The sequence below is a fragment of the Hermetia illucens genome, chromosome 3 (genome assembly GCF_905115235.1).
Source record: "Hermetia illucens chromosome 3, iHerIll2.2.curated.20191125, whole genome shotgun sequence".
Classification (NCBI taxonomy): Eukaryota; Metazoa; Arthropoda; class Insecta; order Diptera; family Stratiomyidae; genus Hermetia; species Hermetia illucens.
Window position 1 is genome coordinate 111098952 of NC_051851.1, and position 19377 is coordinate 111118328.

General features: G+C 44.1%; 1 protein-coding gene across 1 annotated transcript in view; it reads right to left on the bottom strand.

Moving 5' to 3' along the window:
• Nucleotides 1-19377, bottom strand: part of LOC119652103 (voltage-dependent calcium channel subunit alpha-2/delta-3-like) — a 222664-nt gene that overhangs the window by 79249 nt on the left and 124038 nt on the right. Inside the window, exon 4 of the mRNA XM_038056040.1 lies at nucleotides 13911-14021. Coding sequence (XP_037911968.1) covers nucleotides 13911-14021 — 111 coding nt within the window. The remainder of the gene's footprint in view (nucleotides 1-13910; nucleotides 14022-19377) is intronic.

Consider the following 19377-nt stretch of genomic DNA (forward strand, 5'->3'; position numbering starts at 1 on the left):
AACTCTGTCAAGAACATCAATTACACAGGCAAAGAATGATGGGCTAAAAGGGGATAGCTGGCCAAAAAATGCGATTTCGACACCAGCAGCACACAACAGCAGCAGATATATCCATTCAGGAGAAGCCCATCAATTTTACGATCTCCTCTAATGCGAAAGACAGCAAAAGAGAAAGCTCATGGCAGCTTAGCAATTGAAAAAGGTGAAGGAGTCAGTAAAAGGAGTAATCTAGCCAAGACTCGCCGAGATCAGAGCCCTAACTAACCCTAACCCTAAGCCCTAAACTAACTTTTATGCAGCTTAGGGCAAAAACAGTTGAGCTGTTCGAATTCATCAAGCACAAGCATAACGTCCAAGAAGCTGTGGCGCGGCAGGATCCGCAGCATTCGAAATTTATTTCGAATGTCGCGAATGCGGACGGGTAGATGGCGCGGAACTCCACTCACTTTAGAACTCGCTTAGAACTCGCCACGGGAGTGGAGAATTAGCGGTGAGTAAGTGCCGTTGGTTGGGACAGAAAATACCGCATGGAAATAAACCGGTCTCTTCTGTCTCCGACTGCGGCGAGTAACACTCATAAAGATCAAAGAAAATTTATTATATTAAAGTATTATTATTATTAACAGTGCATTGAAGAATTGTAATTTTGATTAAATCTGTAAAGAATGGAAAAGTGATTAAAAAGCCATTGAGAACATGGTGAGAGCAATCGCGCTTTACAATAAGCCGCAGCAAGAAGAAAGAAAACCTAAGGAAAAGTCGAATATTCCTCCCGTAACAGTGTCACAGGCAACCCAACTGACACCAAAGCACAAGGCCATCGACCGTCGATCAAGTAAGAGAGCGCGAGACAAAGAGTGGGAAACTTCAGAGAATCAACAAGCGCCAAAAAGGAACAAGTCGGGAAACCGGAAGCTGAACGCTTCAGGTATGAAAGGTTTTGTGAATTTCTTATATAAAAGCATTACGTAGCACGTAATGTTGGGTTGGGGAAAAAGAAATGTTGTATTTGTCAATAGATGGTGACACTTAAACATATCTTGTGTTGTATTTATCGCATCGGGCCATACTATACGGCGATTTGAAGACGACAATCTGCGCTACAAGTGTCTCTTTGACAGTGTTGTGGCCGTACGTTTCAGTCTCAAGTTATAGCGCGTCAAAGTTGGAGTTCACCAAGCAAGAAATTCGTCATATTTTACATTTTTATTACCTGAGAGGTAAAAATGCAACGAAGGCGGCCGAAAAAATTTGTGAAGTTTATAGGCCCGATACTGTAACGATTCGCACAGCACAGCGTCGGTTTGATTGATTTCGTTCTGGTGTAGTGGATGTCGAAGAAGAAACCGATAAAATCGTCGAAATCGTCCATTCCCTCGATTGGCCAGAAACTGGGTATGGACCATAAAACCGTTTGGAACCATTTGTAGAAGATTGGATTCCAAAAAAAGCTGGATGTTGTCAATACCATCTCTTCTGGTCCATGCAAAACGCTCTTGGTGTTACTAAGTTGGCCTCAAAAGAGGATTGCGAAAATTGGCTGCCTGAGTTTTTTGCAAATAAGAAGGGGGGGGGGCGGGTTGGGTTTATAATGATCATGATCATCAACGGCGCAACAACCGGTATCCGGTCTAAGCCTGCCTTAATAAGGAACTCCAGACATCTCGGTTTTGTGCCGAGGTCCACCAATTCGAAACGGCGCATATTTGACTTAAATTAGATAATTTTAAGTATGTCAAATAAAGCGTCAAATTTCGATCACAAATACGACAATTTCTTTTTCCCCAACCCAATATATGCAGATATTCTGTGAGTGTATCCACTTCCGGGTGATATTTGCAAAGAAGGGACAACTTTGACCTATTATAACTTTGTTAGCAATAGTGCGATTTCGACCAAACTCGGCAAGATCATGCATTATATTACAGCCTACATTTCTGTAGGTACTAGGATGAATTTAAGGGCGGTTTCGCACCCATTTACTAGTATTAACTGTATTTGAAACGATATCCGAATGGAGGGTATTTCGGAGCCTAAGCAGAAGCCTCTTTATAAAAAATTACACTCTCCTTTTGCATGCATGGGGACACCCCCTTAAATTCGACTTAGAAGGATGTAATATACGGTGTATTCGTGAGCGTTCACAGTTCCCATCTTTCTACCAAATTTTGTGTCAATCGCTACGATCATCTCCGAAAAAATACGTGTGATGGAAAGACAGACAGACAGAGACTAAAGCGATTTTAATAAAACAAAACACACACCGACACAAAACCTAACAAGTCGGAATACCGGAAGCTCGCGCTTCGGGTATAAAGGTTTTGTGTTCATCTTATGTAAGAAATTTCAAGGCACATTTTTCTATCCGTATATAGCTACAAACCCAACATATTGCTTCATATTTTTCCAAACCACGAGACACGTACATATTACAGCCATAGATATTACGCTCACCCTAAACAAACAAACTGCCTATTTCCGAATACCGTACACATATATGCACGTATATAAATTGATCGTACCCATATTTCCGATTTACTTCTTATATCTATCTGAATAGGCACTACCCACAAAGTTCATTAGCACGCATATACTATATACCTACATACACAGTTGATATTCATATACAATGACTAAAAAACTAAAACAAAATAATTCTTTGGGACCCCATTCATAAGAACTCATTTGGCTGTGGTATTGACGAATTGATATGTGATGATGACGTCATGCAGTCATGCATGAAGAGTGCCCGAAATTCACAAAAAATGGTAAATTTTTACCCCCTATAACTTTGTCAATAATAGTTGGATTTTCTTCAAACTTGACTAGCTTGTGCATTATGTTCTTTATTATACGCATGCCAAATTTTGTACTTCTGGGATGAATATAAGGGGGGTTGCCGGGTAAATTTCTAAAATGTGGAAATATACATAAATAAATATATGTGGAACCGGATATATTTTGAGGCCTAGATTTCGTAGAGATGCACTATTGAGATTTTTTTCAGATTTTTCGGTTGGATAGGTTCTGATAACGAGACCTGTTACACTTTTTGGCGTCAGTTGCTGCATGTAAAGGGAACGGCAGATTACATACTCCTACCAATTTTCGTGACAATCGGTTCAGCCGTTTCCGAATCGAATCGAATCGATTCTAATAAGGTTTTGTTTCACACAAAACCTTAAACAAGTCGGAATACCGGAAGCTCGCGCTTCGGGTATAAAGGTTTTGTGTTCATCTTATCTAAGAAATTTCAACTAACATTTTTCTATCCGTATACAGCTACAAAACTACGAGACATACGTACATATTACAGACGTAGATGTTACGTTCACCCTAAACAAACAAACTGCCTATTTTCGAATACTGTACACATACAGGCATGTATATAAATTGATTGTACCCATATTTCCGATTTACTTCTTGTATCTATCTGAATTAGGCACTACCCGCAAAGTCCATTAGCACGCATATACTATATACCTACATACACACATCTCCCGTTGGAGTAATTGATATTCATATACAAATGATTAACCACCTAAAACAAAATAATTCTTTTCCACCCAATTCATACGAACTTACTTCGTTGTGGTATTGACGAATTGATATGTGATGATGACGTCATGCAGGTTGTAGAGTGCACGAAATTCACAAAAAATTCTAAAGTTTCACCCCCTATAACTTTGTTAATAATAGTTTGATTTTCTTCAAATTTCACCAAATTGTGCATTATATTTTTCTTTATACATATGCCAAATTTTGTACTTCTGGGATGAACATAAGGGGGGTGCCGGGTAAATTTCCAAAATGTGGAAATATACTATTATTAACTTTATTTGTGCAGATATCGGAACCGGATATATTTTGAGGCCTAGATTTCGTAGAGATGCACTACTGCGATTTTTTTCAGATTTTTCGGTTGGATAGGTTCTGAGAACGAGACCTGTTACACTTTTCCGGGGTCATATTTTGAGCCCTCACTCCCCTATGTTTCACCCAATATCAAATATTGAACCAGTTTCGAAAAGTACTAATTGAGACCTTTCATTTGATATCCCACATGGCTACATTCTGTGAAAAAAAATGTTGCACTCTCCTTTCACATGTATGGGGAGCCCCCCCTTAAACTTAACACAAAATGGCGTCAGTTGCTGCATGTAAAGGGAACGGCAGATCACATCCTCCTCCCAATTTTCGTGACAATCGGTCCAGCCGTTTCCGAATAAATCGGCTGTGACAGACAGACAGACAGACAGACAGAGACATCAAAAACGCGTTCAATTCCGCAAGCTGGGAGTGGATAAAAAGTTCACTGGCTAAAACGGGTGTCCCTAGTTACTTGACTAAGCTCCTCAGCAGTTACCTTTCGGAGAGGACACTGTGGTACGACACGGATGAGGGATCCAAGCAGTACACCGTCACCGCAGGAGTACCACAGGGCTCAGTGTTGGGTCCTCTCCTGTGGAACGTCATGTACAATGGGGTCCTTGTCCTTCCCGTGCCAAAGGAGGCCACGATAATCGGTTTCGCAGATGATCTAGCTGTGGTTGTCGTCGCGAAAGAACCTGAAGACGTCGAAATGTACGCTAACGAAACCATTAGCGCCATAAAAGCGTGGCTGGAGATGGTTCAGCTTGACCTTGCGGAACAAAAGACGGAGGCGGTCTTGATTACCAATCGTAGAAAGAGGAATACGATTAATATTCGCGTTGGTGGTCACGTCATCACTTCGAAGCCGGTTATCAAATACCTGGGGGTGATGATTGACGCTAAGATCAATTTCAGGGGACATCTGGACTATGCCTGTGAGAAAGCGGCAAATACCAGCGTATCATTAGCGCGGATGATGCCTAACATTGGAGGTCCAAGGTACAATCGCAGATTACTTGTAGCCGGAGTGGTTCGCTCCACACTATTATACGCGGCACCAGTTTGGGAGAAAGCATTAGCGTGTGAGAGTAATCGTAGGAGAGTGAATATGACTTACCGCTTAGTGGCGCTAAGGGTGTGCAGCGCCTTCAGAACAATATTAGGCGAGGCAGCGTGTGTTATTGCGGGAATGATCCCGATAGACATTCTGGCAAGTGAGACACGCTGCCTGTACGAGGCAAGAAAGATGAATCCTCTTGAAAAGGATGCAGAATGCCGAAAGGCGGCAAGGCGAGAGTCGCTGGAAAAGTGGCAGAAACGGTGGGATGACTCGTAGAGGGGTCGCTGGACCCACACTTTGATTCCCCGTATTGAAGAGTGGATCCAGCGACGACACGGTGAGATTAACTACCATCTGACGCAATTCCTGTCAGGACATGGTGGTTACAGGAAGTACCTGCACCAATTCAGGCTGGATGATTCTCCCTTGTGTCCTGAATGTGGTTGCACACCTGAGGACCCGGAGCATGTTATGTTCCACTGTCCACGATTTCTCTCAGAAAGGAGGAGTCTGGAAAACTCCCTGAAAACCACTCTAAGCCCGCAGAATATCGTCGGGGAAATGTTGAAATCGGAGGGAAACTGGTGTGCGGTGAACACCGCCATCAAACAAATGCAAGAGGAACTGGCAAGAGCGGAGCGCGCAAGGAGGACGCGAAGAACGGAAGGCGTGGTCGCGTAAAGCGCAGTCCACCCCGCGAAGTAATGCTTTGCGGCGGTCCCGCGGGGAAGGAAAAAGGAGAAAGTGGGGGTGGTTTTAGTGGGTGAGAATCCCACACGCTGCTGCAACCTGGCGCGGCAGTGTCTTTCTAAGATTTCCACCTCCATCCATAAAAAAAAAAAAAAAGACAGACAGACGGACAGACAGACATCGAATCGATTCTAATAAGGTTTTGTTTCACACAAAACCTTAAAAAGAAGTCTCGACCAATCCAGCAAACGGAATTACAACTTCAGAAGGGGGAAAACATGTGCCCAAAGCGGTAATGTCGGTTAACAAAGCAAAAAGGAAGGAAAATAATAACGATGGTGGGACTATGGTCAAAAACAAAACAAGTCGGAATATCGGAAGCTGGCGCTTCATCTTATGTAAGAAACGTTCGACGCATATTTTTCCATTCGTATATGACTAAAAACTCAAAATATTTCTTCGTATTTTTTTCAAACTACGAAAAATATGTACATATTACAGAAATAGATATTACACTCGCCCTAAACAAACAGACACTTCCTATTACCGAACATTGTATTCTACATACATACTACTGTATAATACCGCTTATTCAATGTACAATACAAATATATCTAATGCCTAATTCAGGCATCTGAGCTTCATTTACATATACATATAAATACATACATATGTCTGCCTGTAGTAATTGATATTAATATATTCTATAAATTATTAAAAAACTAAAGCAAAATGTTTCCCTGTGACCTCCCATTCACGTGAGCTCAATTTGTCGTGACGAACTGATATGTTATGATGACGTCATACACGTTTTAGAATGCACGAAATTCACCAAAATGTAAAAGTCTCACCTTCTAGTAGTATAGTTAGATTTCCTTACAACTTCCCAAAGTTATGCGTTATGTTCCTTATGCAAGTGACAAATTTTATAGTTCTAGCATGAACTTAACAGGAATTTCCAGCCAAATTTCTAAAATATGCTAATATGCTATTATTAACTTTATTTGTGCAGATATCGGAACGGGATGTATTTTGGGGCCTAGATTTCGTGAAGAAACACCACTCTGTTATTTTCAGATTTTTCGGTTTGATAGAAGAATGGGACCTGTTACACTTTTTGGGGGTCATATTCTGAGCCCTCATTCACAGGCAGACAGACGGACGGACAGACATCGACTCGATTCTAATATCACACAAAACCTTAAAAAGGAACAAGAGACCAAAGGTACGAATTCGCCCTGAGGCAATTGTAATCTCCAGCAAAGGAAATCTATCTTATGCGGAGATACTGAAAAAGCTTAAATCTGACGCTGCGCTGAAAGACCTAGCCTGAAATCTTATCAAAATCCAGAGGACCCAGAAAGGAAATCTAAAGTTTAAGCTGAAAAAAATCGAGGATGCCAAAAGCTAACAGCTTTTGTAACCAAGTTATAAGCTCAGTTGAGGAGAATGTTGCGATACGTTCCCAAAAATATTAGATCTATGTACAGTGCAAGGATCTCGATGAAGTAGTTGCCAGAGAAGAGATCGGCACTGCGTTGAAACCACAATTCAAGTGGGATGAATTCGGGGAAGAGTCTTTTGTGAGCCTAAGTTAAACTTATGGCGGTACTCAAACGGTCGCAATGCGACTGCCAGTGGAAGCAGCGCAGAAGTGGTTGGCCGCGGGGAAGGTTCGGATTGGATGGGTTGTTTGCCGCCTGGAAGATGTGGGGAGAAAGGACATACTGCGAACAAGTGTAATAGGAACCCCAAATGGATTTCGTGCGAAGGAAAGGAGGAACGGAATAAGCGGCATATTGCCGAAGTGGTAAATGCCCAAAATTTAGGAAGGCGTCGCACACGATTTGCTTGCGCAAACCACTTACGAATCCGCGATCGAGGTTCCTTTCATTAATGAGCCGTACAGAAAGCTCGACGGTGGTGTATGGGCCGCAGATTCAACTGCTGGAGCGACGATATGGGCGTGCGGTCGTCAAGCCATACAATATAGCATGGATCAGGCGGCTAGTGGCTTTGTATGATCAAAAATATTCGTATACAGCTGCTACTCCCCACCGAGCCTCACACTGCTTGGATTTGAAGACCTGTTAGACAATGTTTTTCGCGACTTGGACGAGGTCCAAAGGCGATAGCCGGTGACTTTAATGCGTGGGCTATCGAGTGGGCCAGCAAAGAGACTAACGCCAGGGGGCGGTGCTTATTAGAAGCGTTCGCCCAGTTGGATGTAGTTCTGGCTAACGAAGGAGATGTAAACACTCATCGCAAAGCGGGATCTGGTTCAATTGTAGATTTGAATTTTGTCAACCCTGGCTGGCCCGTGATATGTCCTGGCAAGTTAGCGAGGACTTCAGGTACAGCGACCACCAGGCAATCACGTTTGAACTAAGGACCGAACCATAGGGCAGGAGACCCACACCTCGGAAGCCAAAATCTAAAAGAGCACCAGGATGGTCTGCAGCAGCGATGGATGAACAAACATTCATCGAAGTGTGGTTAGACTTGCCTAGCAAAACAGGCACCTCCACGGATAGAATTCCCCACGTCACACAAACATCTCTAAAGCATGTGACGCGTCCATGCCTAGGAGATGCTCATTCCCCACTAGAAGACCCAGTTATTGGTGGAATAGTGAACTTGCCAGCCTTCGATCGATTTGGCGCAGAGCCAGCCGAACAACTCAGAGGGCAATAGGTAAAATCCATCAAGAGCAAAAGAAGCATGCCTATAGGGAAGCCCGCAAGAACCTCAAGCTCGCCATCTAGCGGAGTAAGAGGGAATATTTTAAGGATCGGATCTCTGTTCGGAAGCGGACATAAATCCGTGGGGTAGTGCCTATCAAATCGTGAAAGAACGATTCAGAGGCCGTTCATTTCCGCAGATCACGTGCCCTATGCTCTTGTTGAAAATAATCCAAGGTTTATTTCCGCAGCAAGAGGGGGTACTGATACCTTCCAGTGCCCCCTGAATGTGATGCCGATTCCACCAGTCATCAGGGATGAGCAACAGCAAAGCCCCAGGTCTCGACGGCATACCAAATTCAGTGATCAAATTTGCCTTCAAATGTAGACCGAATATGTTCGCGGAACTGTTCGAAACGTACATGTCCGAGCGTATCTTTTCTGTACCATGGAAGCGGCAGAAACTGGTGCTGCTGCCTAAGCCTGGCAAACCTCCGGGGGAACCGTCCTCCTATAGACCCATATGTCTTCTAGACACTATGGGGAAAATGTTGGAGCGGGTAATTTATAATAGATTATTCCCGGTCTTGGAGAGCCAAGGAGGTTTTCAGATCGGCAGTGTGGGTTCCGTATAGCCAGATTCACCATGGATACCATCATAATGGTTTGGCCGAAAATGCAATTCATGAAAGGGGTTGTAGCAGGAAATATTGTGTGGTGGTGACCCTGGATGTGAGGAATTCATTCAACTTGGCCAATTGAAACTTTATACGGAAGTCACACTTTTGGTGTTCCCACCTATCTAACTATTGTCGATAGCTACTTGCAACAGCGGACGCTCTGGTGTAATATCGATGATGGACCCAAATACATTATCTCCGCGAGTGTCCCGCAGGGCTATGTACTGGGCGCACTACTGTGGTACATCATGTATAATGATGTACTTACTTCCAGTTCCGGAGGAGGCCACAGTGGTGGATTACGCCGACGACATAGCACTAGTTGTGGTCGTAAAACATCTTCGAGATGCTAAGCTGTACACAAACGAAGCAATCAGTGCTGTTAAGGCTTGGTTAAAGAGTGCTGGACTGGCACTGGCGGAGGAAAAGACGGAAGTGGTCCTCATCACTAAGCACCTCAAGAGAAATTACGCTTCCATTAAAATCGGGAATCGTACCAGCACTTCCAAGCCGGTCATCAAATACTTGGGAGCGGGGATAGAGGGAAAGCTCAATTTTAAGCGGCACATAGAGCATACTTGCAAAAAAGCGTCCACCAGAAGTTTACCCCTGGCAAGAATCATGCCGACGAGGGCCGCGGCATAATTGCAGGCTGATCATAGCTTACCACTTCTATCTGGCTATATGCAGTATCAGTTTGGAGAAAAGCCTTGCATGTTTTAAGCAATGCACATAAACTGAGTGCGGTCTACAGAAGAACAGTATTAAGGGTTTATTCTGCTTTCAGAACCGTCTTAGATGATGCATCGTCATCTCGGGAATGATGCCGATTGACATCTTGATGAACATATACCTATAAAACCAGTGAAAAACCCGAAAGGGAGAGATCCATAAGCAGATGGCAACAGCGATCGGACCAGTCAGAAAAGGGTCGTTGGACTTGATCCTTTTCATCGTGCCTCGAGTGCCTCGAGAGAAAGCATAGGGAGATCAATTATAATCTCACCCAGTTTCTCACCGGCCATGGAGGATACCGTCAATACTTGTATAGGTTTAAATTGGACATCTCGCCTAATTTTCCAAACTGGGACGAGGTCCCAGAGGACCGGGCACATGTATTCTTCCAATGTCCTAGGTGTGTCGAAGTAAGGAAAACCCTACAGAAAACTCTAGGTGAAGTGCTATCACTAGAAAATTTTGTGCGTGAAGTGGAGGAGGACTGGGATCAATTCCATGATCGCAGCGATCCAGGACAACCTGCGAAAAATAGAAGAAGTGAGGGATATGCGATAACGAACCCCGCGGGTAGACGGAAGGAGACCTAGTTAAAGTAAGCTAACTCCGCTCCGTGATGTAATACCCAAAAGTAATTCCACGGGGTAAGGGTTTTAGGGGGTAAAAGTCCCACATTCTGGCGTGCCCAGAGATTTCCACCTCCCCAGAAAAAACGGACAGGCGGGCAAACGGACATAGTTTGGCTCCCGAAATGTATAGGTATGTGTTTGTTAGCAATAAAACTTATGCCTAATAAAGGAAATACCCTCCACACCCTGTTTAATTTTACTTAACCTTAAGAGAAGAAACATCTCCCTAACTCAAATTTTGTCTTGAGTGTTTCAATTAATTAACTATTGTAACGATTACTACGATTGCGAATTGAGATCTCTGCTTAACACGTTACTATTCTTAACGATGCCATATTGAAATAAAAGTGAAAGAAAGGAGCAAACACCTTGAGAATTTGAGGTTTTAAGGGGGCCCCGGTCAAAAGGTAGTATAGGTCTCAGGGCGAAACGTGGATTGGTATCCACGATGGAGCATAAAACCTGGGAAACGCCTGCTGAACTAACACCAACAGCTCTACTACCAACCCTATCTCCACCTCCACGTAGTGATCGCTCGGAGCTCCTTCTTAAAGAAATGCTGCAGACGGAGAAGGATGAAGGCGACTCTCCTACGCCTAAAAACGGGGCAAATTGTACCAACTGGTCCTCCAGGTTGGGTAGGGCTGACAACCCTACACGTAAAAGAACATGTTACGAAGCCACGGAAGGAGCCTCGGATAGGATCAATTTTACAACGGCGAACCCGGCAACCACAATGGATTAACGATTTGCGCATTTGCTCATGGAATGTGCGTTCCCTCTGCAGACCAACCGCTGCTGAGCAGCTAGCCGATACCCGGTAAGGCTTATGTAACAGCGTCGCAAGAGATGCGATGGACAGGGACCGGTTTCCTGGAGAAGAGCCGCTACGGAAGAATGCCGTATGCCGAGTAATGTTGTATTCTCAAAGAACGCGGGCACGCACAGAGATTTATCACGAATTCCGTCGAGCGGAGAGGCGACTTCACAGACGAAAAAAAGAAGCCTGGGAGAGCCAATAAGTCTGTGAACTAGACAGGTACAGGCGCGGAAGTTTTATCAACAAGTCAGCAGGATGAAGCCTTATACACGTCGATGCTCATCCTGCCGAGACAAAGTGGGGAATCTGGTCTCCGAAGAATGGGCATATTGGAGAGATGGGTTGAGTACTTTGACGAACTGCTCAACAACCAAAATATCGACGAGTTGGAGGTCCCGCCAACTGAAGGCGACGGACAAATACTACCACCACCAAGCATAGAAGAAACAGTCCGTACAATTCATCGGCTTAGAAACCATAAGTCGCCAGGAGCGAATTGGTTAAATATGCAGGCGACCAATTACACCAAGTGGTTCATAAACTTGTGCTCAAAGTATAGGACAGCGAATCACGACTGGAAACGAGGTATTAGTTTTCTCATACATAAAAAGGGAGATATCCCGCAGTGCAGCAATTATAGAGGTATGACATTGCTGAGTACCATCTATAAGATATTCTCCGCTATCCTGCTAGGCCGGGTAGCTCCATACGTTCAGAACATCACTGGCCCATACCAAAGACGCTTCACTCCAGGCAAATTAGCAACAGATCAGATTTTCCCTCTGCGGCAAGCGATGGAAGAACTGTTGGACTATGGACATCAATTGCGCTACCTTTTCATCAACTTTAAAGCCGCCTATGATAGCATAGCCAGGGTAAAACTGTACACGGCCATGAGAGAATTCGGTATCCCGACGAGATTCATAAGTTGACTAAGCTGACCCTGACCATTGTGCAAGGTCAGATAAAAGCAGCAGGATCACTCTCAAGACCATTCGACATCAACAACAGTCTACAACAAGGGGATGTCCTATCATGCGTTCTCTTTAACCTAGCCCTAGAGAAAGTGATCCGTGATGCTGAGGTAAATGCAAGAGGTGCAATGCTCTTTAAGTCCACCCAACTACTGGCCTATGCTGACGATACCTACATCATGGGAAGAACAACCCGAGATGTACAAAGTGCCTTCATCCAGATCGAGCAAGCAGCGCGAGATCTTGGGCTGCACATCAATGAACGCAAGACAAAATATATGGTGGCAACGTCAGCAGCGAAAACCAACCAACCTACAACATCAAACCGCCCTGGACTTCAACTTTGAGACCGTTGATAATTTCTCCTATCTAGGGTCAAAAATCACAACCGATAACAGCTAAGAGAGGAAATCCGCGCGCGGTTGCTGGCTGCCAACAGAGCCTATTTCAGCTTATAAAAACTGTTCCGCTCGAAACGTCTGACCATAGGGTCAAAGCTCTTACTGTACAAGACAATGATCTTGCCAGTCCTCATGTATTCTTTGAAGACTTGAGTTATTAGCAAGAAAAGTTGCGAACTCTTGGCCGCGTTCGAGAAAAGAATACTCCGAAGAATGTTTGGCCTCTACATGAGGATGGACGATTCCGTAGAATACATAACGACGAAATCTATATCTATCGTTAGGTTGTGGATAAAATCCGGCTCAACAGGTTACAGTGGGCACATCACTTAATCCGTATGGATGAGGATGATCCAGGCCGGAAAATCTATAAGGGCAATATCTATGGTAGAAAAAGAAGACGAGGCAGACCCTGCCTGAGATGGAGCGTTGTTTTTAGAAGTTTTTTGTGAAAAATGGGATAAAGGTACAAATACGAATTTTTCACAATATATGTCTTGAGCATGCGTAGTCAGCCCAATAGCATAGTTCATTATTTAAATACAAAACAACTACCCATCTCCAAAAAAAGGTGTTTTTCTGCTGCCGCGCTAGATGACGCTGCGATCATCATAGAGAAAAAATGTAAACGGCATTATAACGTGCGGACTTAACCAAAGTCCGCAAACTAGGATTATTTAAGAATATTGAAAGCTAAATTTATGGTTCTTTATTAAACTTTTTTTTTGGAAATTTTAGCATTTTTTCGAGGGTTCTTTAATGAATAAAGAAAAACTACTGAATGAATCGCAACCATCCTATTTTAGTGCAGTCATTCGAATGTCATTCGGGCCGATAAATACGCGCTTTATCACGGCGATTGACATAATCCTGGCATGTGACATTTTACCTGTTTAACAGTATCAAAAAATCACTTTGCCCATATATTCTACGCTATATCTAGATACAATTAATGCCAGAAAATAAAAAATCGATTCCTCGGTTCCGACACATGGGATGGGATCGCACCCCTAAATCAAGTCAGCTAACGGTTTTCTATCAGAGATACTATTTCTATAAAACCTTATTCCTTATATAATATATCTTTCATTATAACAGAGCTAAGCAAAATTGAACTGTTAACAAACGCCAGTGGTTGACACATTTTTATAAGCTAGTACATCTAAGATATATTCTATTCTTTCCATTAAAGAAAGGAGCAGTTTGTCTTCTTTCTATCCCCTTTACGTTTAATACTCATAAAAAGCCAATTATATAAGCCTATTCCAAAAAATAGATAGATTTTTATAAATATTATCTTGACTAATAATTTAAAACAAACAATATTGTTTCACTTGTTAATATACTTTCCAACAATAAAAACTTACCATAACTGCATTCTTCTTAAAATCCATAAAGTTTTTTACTTCGGTTGCCATGTCCTTGAGTAACACTATTCCATCCTTACGTACAACTTCTACATCGTAATCGTTATATCTCTGCCAAAAAGAGAAGCAAACAGTCTTGTAGTAGTAATATATATAATATAATCATTATAATACATAATAATAATCGTTGGCGAGACAGTCCAATTAGATCTGGGCTCTGAAGTATGTTAAAACTTCATTCAGACCGTAACGGTATAAAACTACCGGACTACAGCACATTGTAGGAGAGATTATTGCTAGCATTTCGCTCGTTAAGTGTAATAATCACACCCTAATTTGATTCAGGTCCTTATTCATAGTTGAGTGGACTTGATATTCGACATCTAGTCCCGACACAAATCCCATGCTTCCAGTGAAATTTGAACGAAGACCTTTCGTTGCGACAGCCTAGCGCTCTAACCAATCCCAACACTCCGGACATAATATGTAAAACAATGCAGCAACATAAATAATTTTGAGATCATTAAATGTTATCTTTTGTATTTGTTTCTTTTTCAAAACTCAAATTTAATAACAACTTTGACACAGAAGACTAAAGCACCATCATGTGCTGCAAACGTTGAAGTTGTTGAGGAAATGAAAGTTCACGATTCTGTTTAATGTCATTATTTTGAATTATTTTACTTATATAGTCGAAACCGAATATAAGGACATCGTTCATAACGACAGATCGGTTATAACAACCGAATGGCGAGGACCCGGTCGAATCTCTATGTAAACTAATAAGTAAATATACCGCTTATAACGACCAACAACGAACAAGTAAACTTCCAGCAAAACAAAACAATACGAACAATCTATATATCTATATAATCTATGAAGGAATTTTGACTTGTATACCCCACCTTATCCGAACCCCTTCCGCATTCCTTGCCCTTTGACCCTGCATATTTTACGATTTAAGCGAGAAACACAATTACGATACATGGAGAGTGCGGACGAGAGAATCTGCGGACCGCACGCAGCTGCAATGTACAATGAAGATTTCAGGTTGGCAAAGTTCCCTCCACGTCGGCAAGGTTCGTTCTGATGACAGATATTACGCCATTTGCAATATGGCAGCGCTTTTCGTTTTCGGTTTTTAGTTTGAAATGTAAATAATTTGATTGAATTCGTTTTGAGAGAACCATAGAGAGCGACAGGACGGGCGACATTGCAGTAAATTTTAGATTTGAGACGTCGGTTGATATGTCGATCACAAAGCACAAGATACACTCGCCATACTTCGAACTTTACTTTTCGGATCGTGATAGAGCAATTGAACCCAGCGCACGAGTTCTTCTGGCACTAAGTGTTGTCGTAGAGCATACCAGATGACTTCGTGTGGCACACGGTCAAACGCTTTCTCTAGATCCAGAAATGCAATGTAAAGAGGGCGATGCTTCTCACGGTGTTTTTTCATAAGCAACCGCGCAGCGTGTATTGCTTGGGTAGTTCCAGTATTGGAAAGTAACCGGATAGGACGGTAATTTGAACATTCTGTTCGACAACTTTTCTTTTTCCGTTTTGGAACTGTGGTACATTCTTACCAGTCAGATGTTATTTTACGTTCCTGAACAACCTGTGACTTTCCACGATTTCATTCGTTTAATTGCTTCCTTGACTTCAGCTCCGCTGACAGATGGAACTGCTCCAAATGTCGGCAAAAATTGTGGAAGTGGAGGATGAACAAATTCTTCACTTGAAATCTGCTCGAAGTATTCTCACTATCTATCCGCTGCGACTCAACGGTTGGTAAGCAAAGTACCGTTCTTGCCATTAACGCAACAGAAGTGTTCGATTTCCTGTCTGTGTTTATTTCGGCTTTTGGCAAGCCGATACAGATCTCTCTCGCCATCCCGGGTGTCCAGTTTATCGTAGAGAGTTTTGCAATGGTCCGCTCGGGTGACAGCAATCGCTCTCTTTGCATCCCTTTTGGCATTCTTATAAATTTTCCAATTGGCGAGCGTTTCATCGTCGAGAAACTTGTGGTAGAGGCGTTTCTTTTCACGGACCATAATTTTCACATCAACATTCCAAAACCAAGTATCTCCGTTGATGTACCATTTACCTGGTTTGGTGGCCCCGGGGGTTGCAGAAGCTGCTTTGTGAATCATGCCTTTCATTTGGTACCACGATTCTTCCACATTCGTAATAGTTGGTAATCCCGTAAGTGATATCATTTTTTCTTCTTCTGCCTGTCTGTCCATCTTTCCATTTGTCCGTCTATCACACGCGATTTACTCCGAAATGGCTGGAGCTATCGTCCCGGAATTTTGTGAGAATTTGCAGTCTATGAACCACTACACGAGCAAAGAGTGGAATCATTTTTTGTTGGCTTTGAGGGGTGCTCCCCATATATGGGAAAGGGGGGGAGTACATTTTTTTAACAACCATACTGCCAAAAATGTTTTCCTCCATGTCGGAGGAGGAGGCCGACACTCCGACAGTGGAGAAGAGCTCCAAACAATAACAGAGCCAATGGCCAGCACTAAGATAGCCCAGACAAACTCCACCATGCGAAAGCTGCATCTGCGGTAATTGCAAGGGCAAGTTCCAAGGAGAACATTGGAATAGTGCTGGTTCAGGAGCCCTGGGTTTACCGGGGGTAGATTCGCGGTCTTCAAGAAGGAAGCATGCAGGTAATTTAGGACTCCTCTTGTGAAAAACCAAGAGCTTGCATAATTCTTAAACATAATCTAAAATATATATGTCTTTCAGAGTTCTTAGCCGGGGATCTTGTGGCTATCCAAGTCTCTGTGGAAGCCGGGAGGAGCACTCGAGAGGCAGTCGTGGCATCGGGATACTTCCCAGGAGACTAAATACTCTAATGAACGGAATGGTCAGGAATTGGAGGGTGTCGAATGAACCCTCAATGTCTGATCACAGAATAATCAGATTCGACACTGAGGGTAACTCCGAAATAGAAAGAATAATAAGGAATCCCAGCAGAACGGATTGGGAATTCTGCGCAACGCACTTGAGCAATAACATCAGGAGCGAACTGCAGCTAGAAACAGTGGCGGAAAACCTCAACACAGTCGTCATTGACGCATATGAGGCCTGCTGTCCGGCTAACAGGAACCTAGTCAGAATGAGAACAGAGGTACGAAAACTCTTCAACCGAGCAAAACAAACCGGAGACTGGCAGAGGTACAAAAATGCACTCACTGCGTATAGCAACGCCATCAAGAGAGCAAAGCGGGAAAGTTCAGGGAATTCTGTGAAGGGATTGAACAGATCACAGAAACAACAAGGCTTTACAAGGCTGTAGCCAAAGATGGAGCAATATCCTCTGTCTTTTTGAAGAAGGAAGATGGGACATTTACCGAGAATGAGGAGCCCAGGGAACACCTCCTACTCAGAACTCATTTCCCGAGGCCCTACCCCACGGTGGCAGGCGACAACATTCTGCCTGGAAATTAGCAAAAGCGGTATGCTTAGAAGCTAGGTTAAGGTGCGCATTGAGCACTTTTAAACCACTGAAATCTCCCGGAGTACATGGCATTTTCCCAGCACTTATCCAGGTAGGAATAGCAATCATCTTAGAGTCTCTTCTGAGGGTGGTAAGGGCAAGCAAAGCACTGGGATGCATGCCAAGGGCATGGAGACGGTCCAAAGTGGTCTTTATTCCGAAAGCGGGTAGAAAGGATCCCTTTCACCCTAAATCTTTTAGACCTATTTGCCCAACATCGTTCATACTCAAAACGGTGGCGAAGGTCATAGACAACTATATTAGAACTAACGTTCTAAAGCGTAATCCCCTACATCACTGTTCGCACGCTTACCGGGCAGGACCGTCAACTCAAACTGCTCTGTATTAGTTGACAGAGGTACTACGGGATGCCATAGGAACGAAAGAAATAGCACTGTGTGCGTTTTTAGATATCGAAGGATCATTCGACAACACATCGGACACAGAGATACAAGATGCCCTGAGCCGCAAGGGAGTGGGAAATACCCTGGCATCCTAGATGGGCCAAATGCTAGAAATCAAGCAAATAGAAATATGGTACAAATTCTATTGTCATGAGTACTCACTACTCATTCTCAACATTCGAAATCAATTTCGAATGCCGCGAATCCTGCCGCGCCACATCACTCCGCCCCCAGATGAAACCTAGGGGGTTTCGGCGACTGATCCCGGAACTTCGTCCACCGTCAATCCACAAAGCGGACACGACGCTGCTTCGGGGCGCACACGGGTTTCAGTCTGGCCAGAGAGACCACCTTTTTGTGTCCACCGATGTCGAGCTGCAAGAAATGTTCTCCCCGCTCGAGAACGCGGTACGGGCCCTCATATGGACGCTGCAGCGGCTTCCGGACGGCATCCGTCCTGACCAGAACGTGCGTGCAAGTGTCCAGTTCCTTAGGCGAACAGGCAGGTGTGGACGAGTGTCGGGTGGGTGTGTGGCTTTTATGCGTCGGAGATTGTCCTTCAGCAGACGCACCAACCCCGACTCTGTGAGACCAGACTTCTTGTCGAAGACCGGATCGCTTGGGAGTCTTGGGTTCTCCCCGTATACCAGCTCTGCAGGGCTGGCAGCAAATTCCTCTCGGCGGGTTGTACGTAGGCTGAGTAGGACGAGAGGCAAGACTTGGGTCCAGGACGGGTCGTCGCGTGCCATAATGGCGGCTTTCAGCGTCCGGTGCCAACGTTCCAGCATCCCATTGGATTGCGGGAGGTATGCAGTAGTCCGCCGGCGTTTAAATCCCAGGAGTTTGTCTAACTCCGAGAAAAGGGTGGATTCAAATTGCATTCGCTGGTCAATGATGACCACTACAGGGACGCCAAAGCAAGGTATCCACTCTCGGCAGAGGGCGCGTGAACCTGTCGATGATTGTGAGGCAATACTTGTAACCGTGCGAGTCTCGCAAAGGCCCTACTATGTCGAGGTGTATTGTGTGGAACCGCTTGGTAGTGCGGGGGAATGAGCCGACTTCTTTCCTTACATGCCTGGAGACTTTACACTCCTGGCATGCGATGCACTCTCTGGTCCAGGAATTGACATCCTTGTTCATGGAGGGCCAGAAGTATTTTTCGATGACTAGCCGATTTGTTGTCCTGACGCCCGGATGCGCTAAGTCGTGAACTACGTGGAACACTTCCTTGCGAAAGGTGGCCGGAATGTATGGCCGAGGTCCCTTTTCCGAATCTTCGCAGCAGAGAGACAGGTTTGAGCCGAAGATGGGCAACTCCCGAAATTTGTATTTGGGGTTGGATTTGAGGCTCTGAAGTGCTGCGTCATCCTCCTGCGCCTTGGCAATAGCCGAGAAATCGAGTGAGGCGGAGATGTTAACCTCGGAGACACGAGACAAAGCGTCAGCAACTATGTTGTCCTTGCCGGACACCTGTTGGATGTCTGACGTAAACTGGCTTATAAAGCTCAGGTGTCGAAGATGACGAGGTGACGCTTTGTCGGGCTTT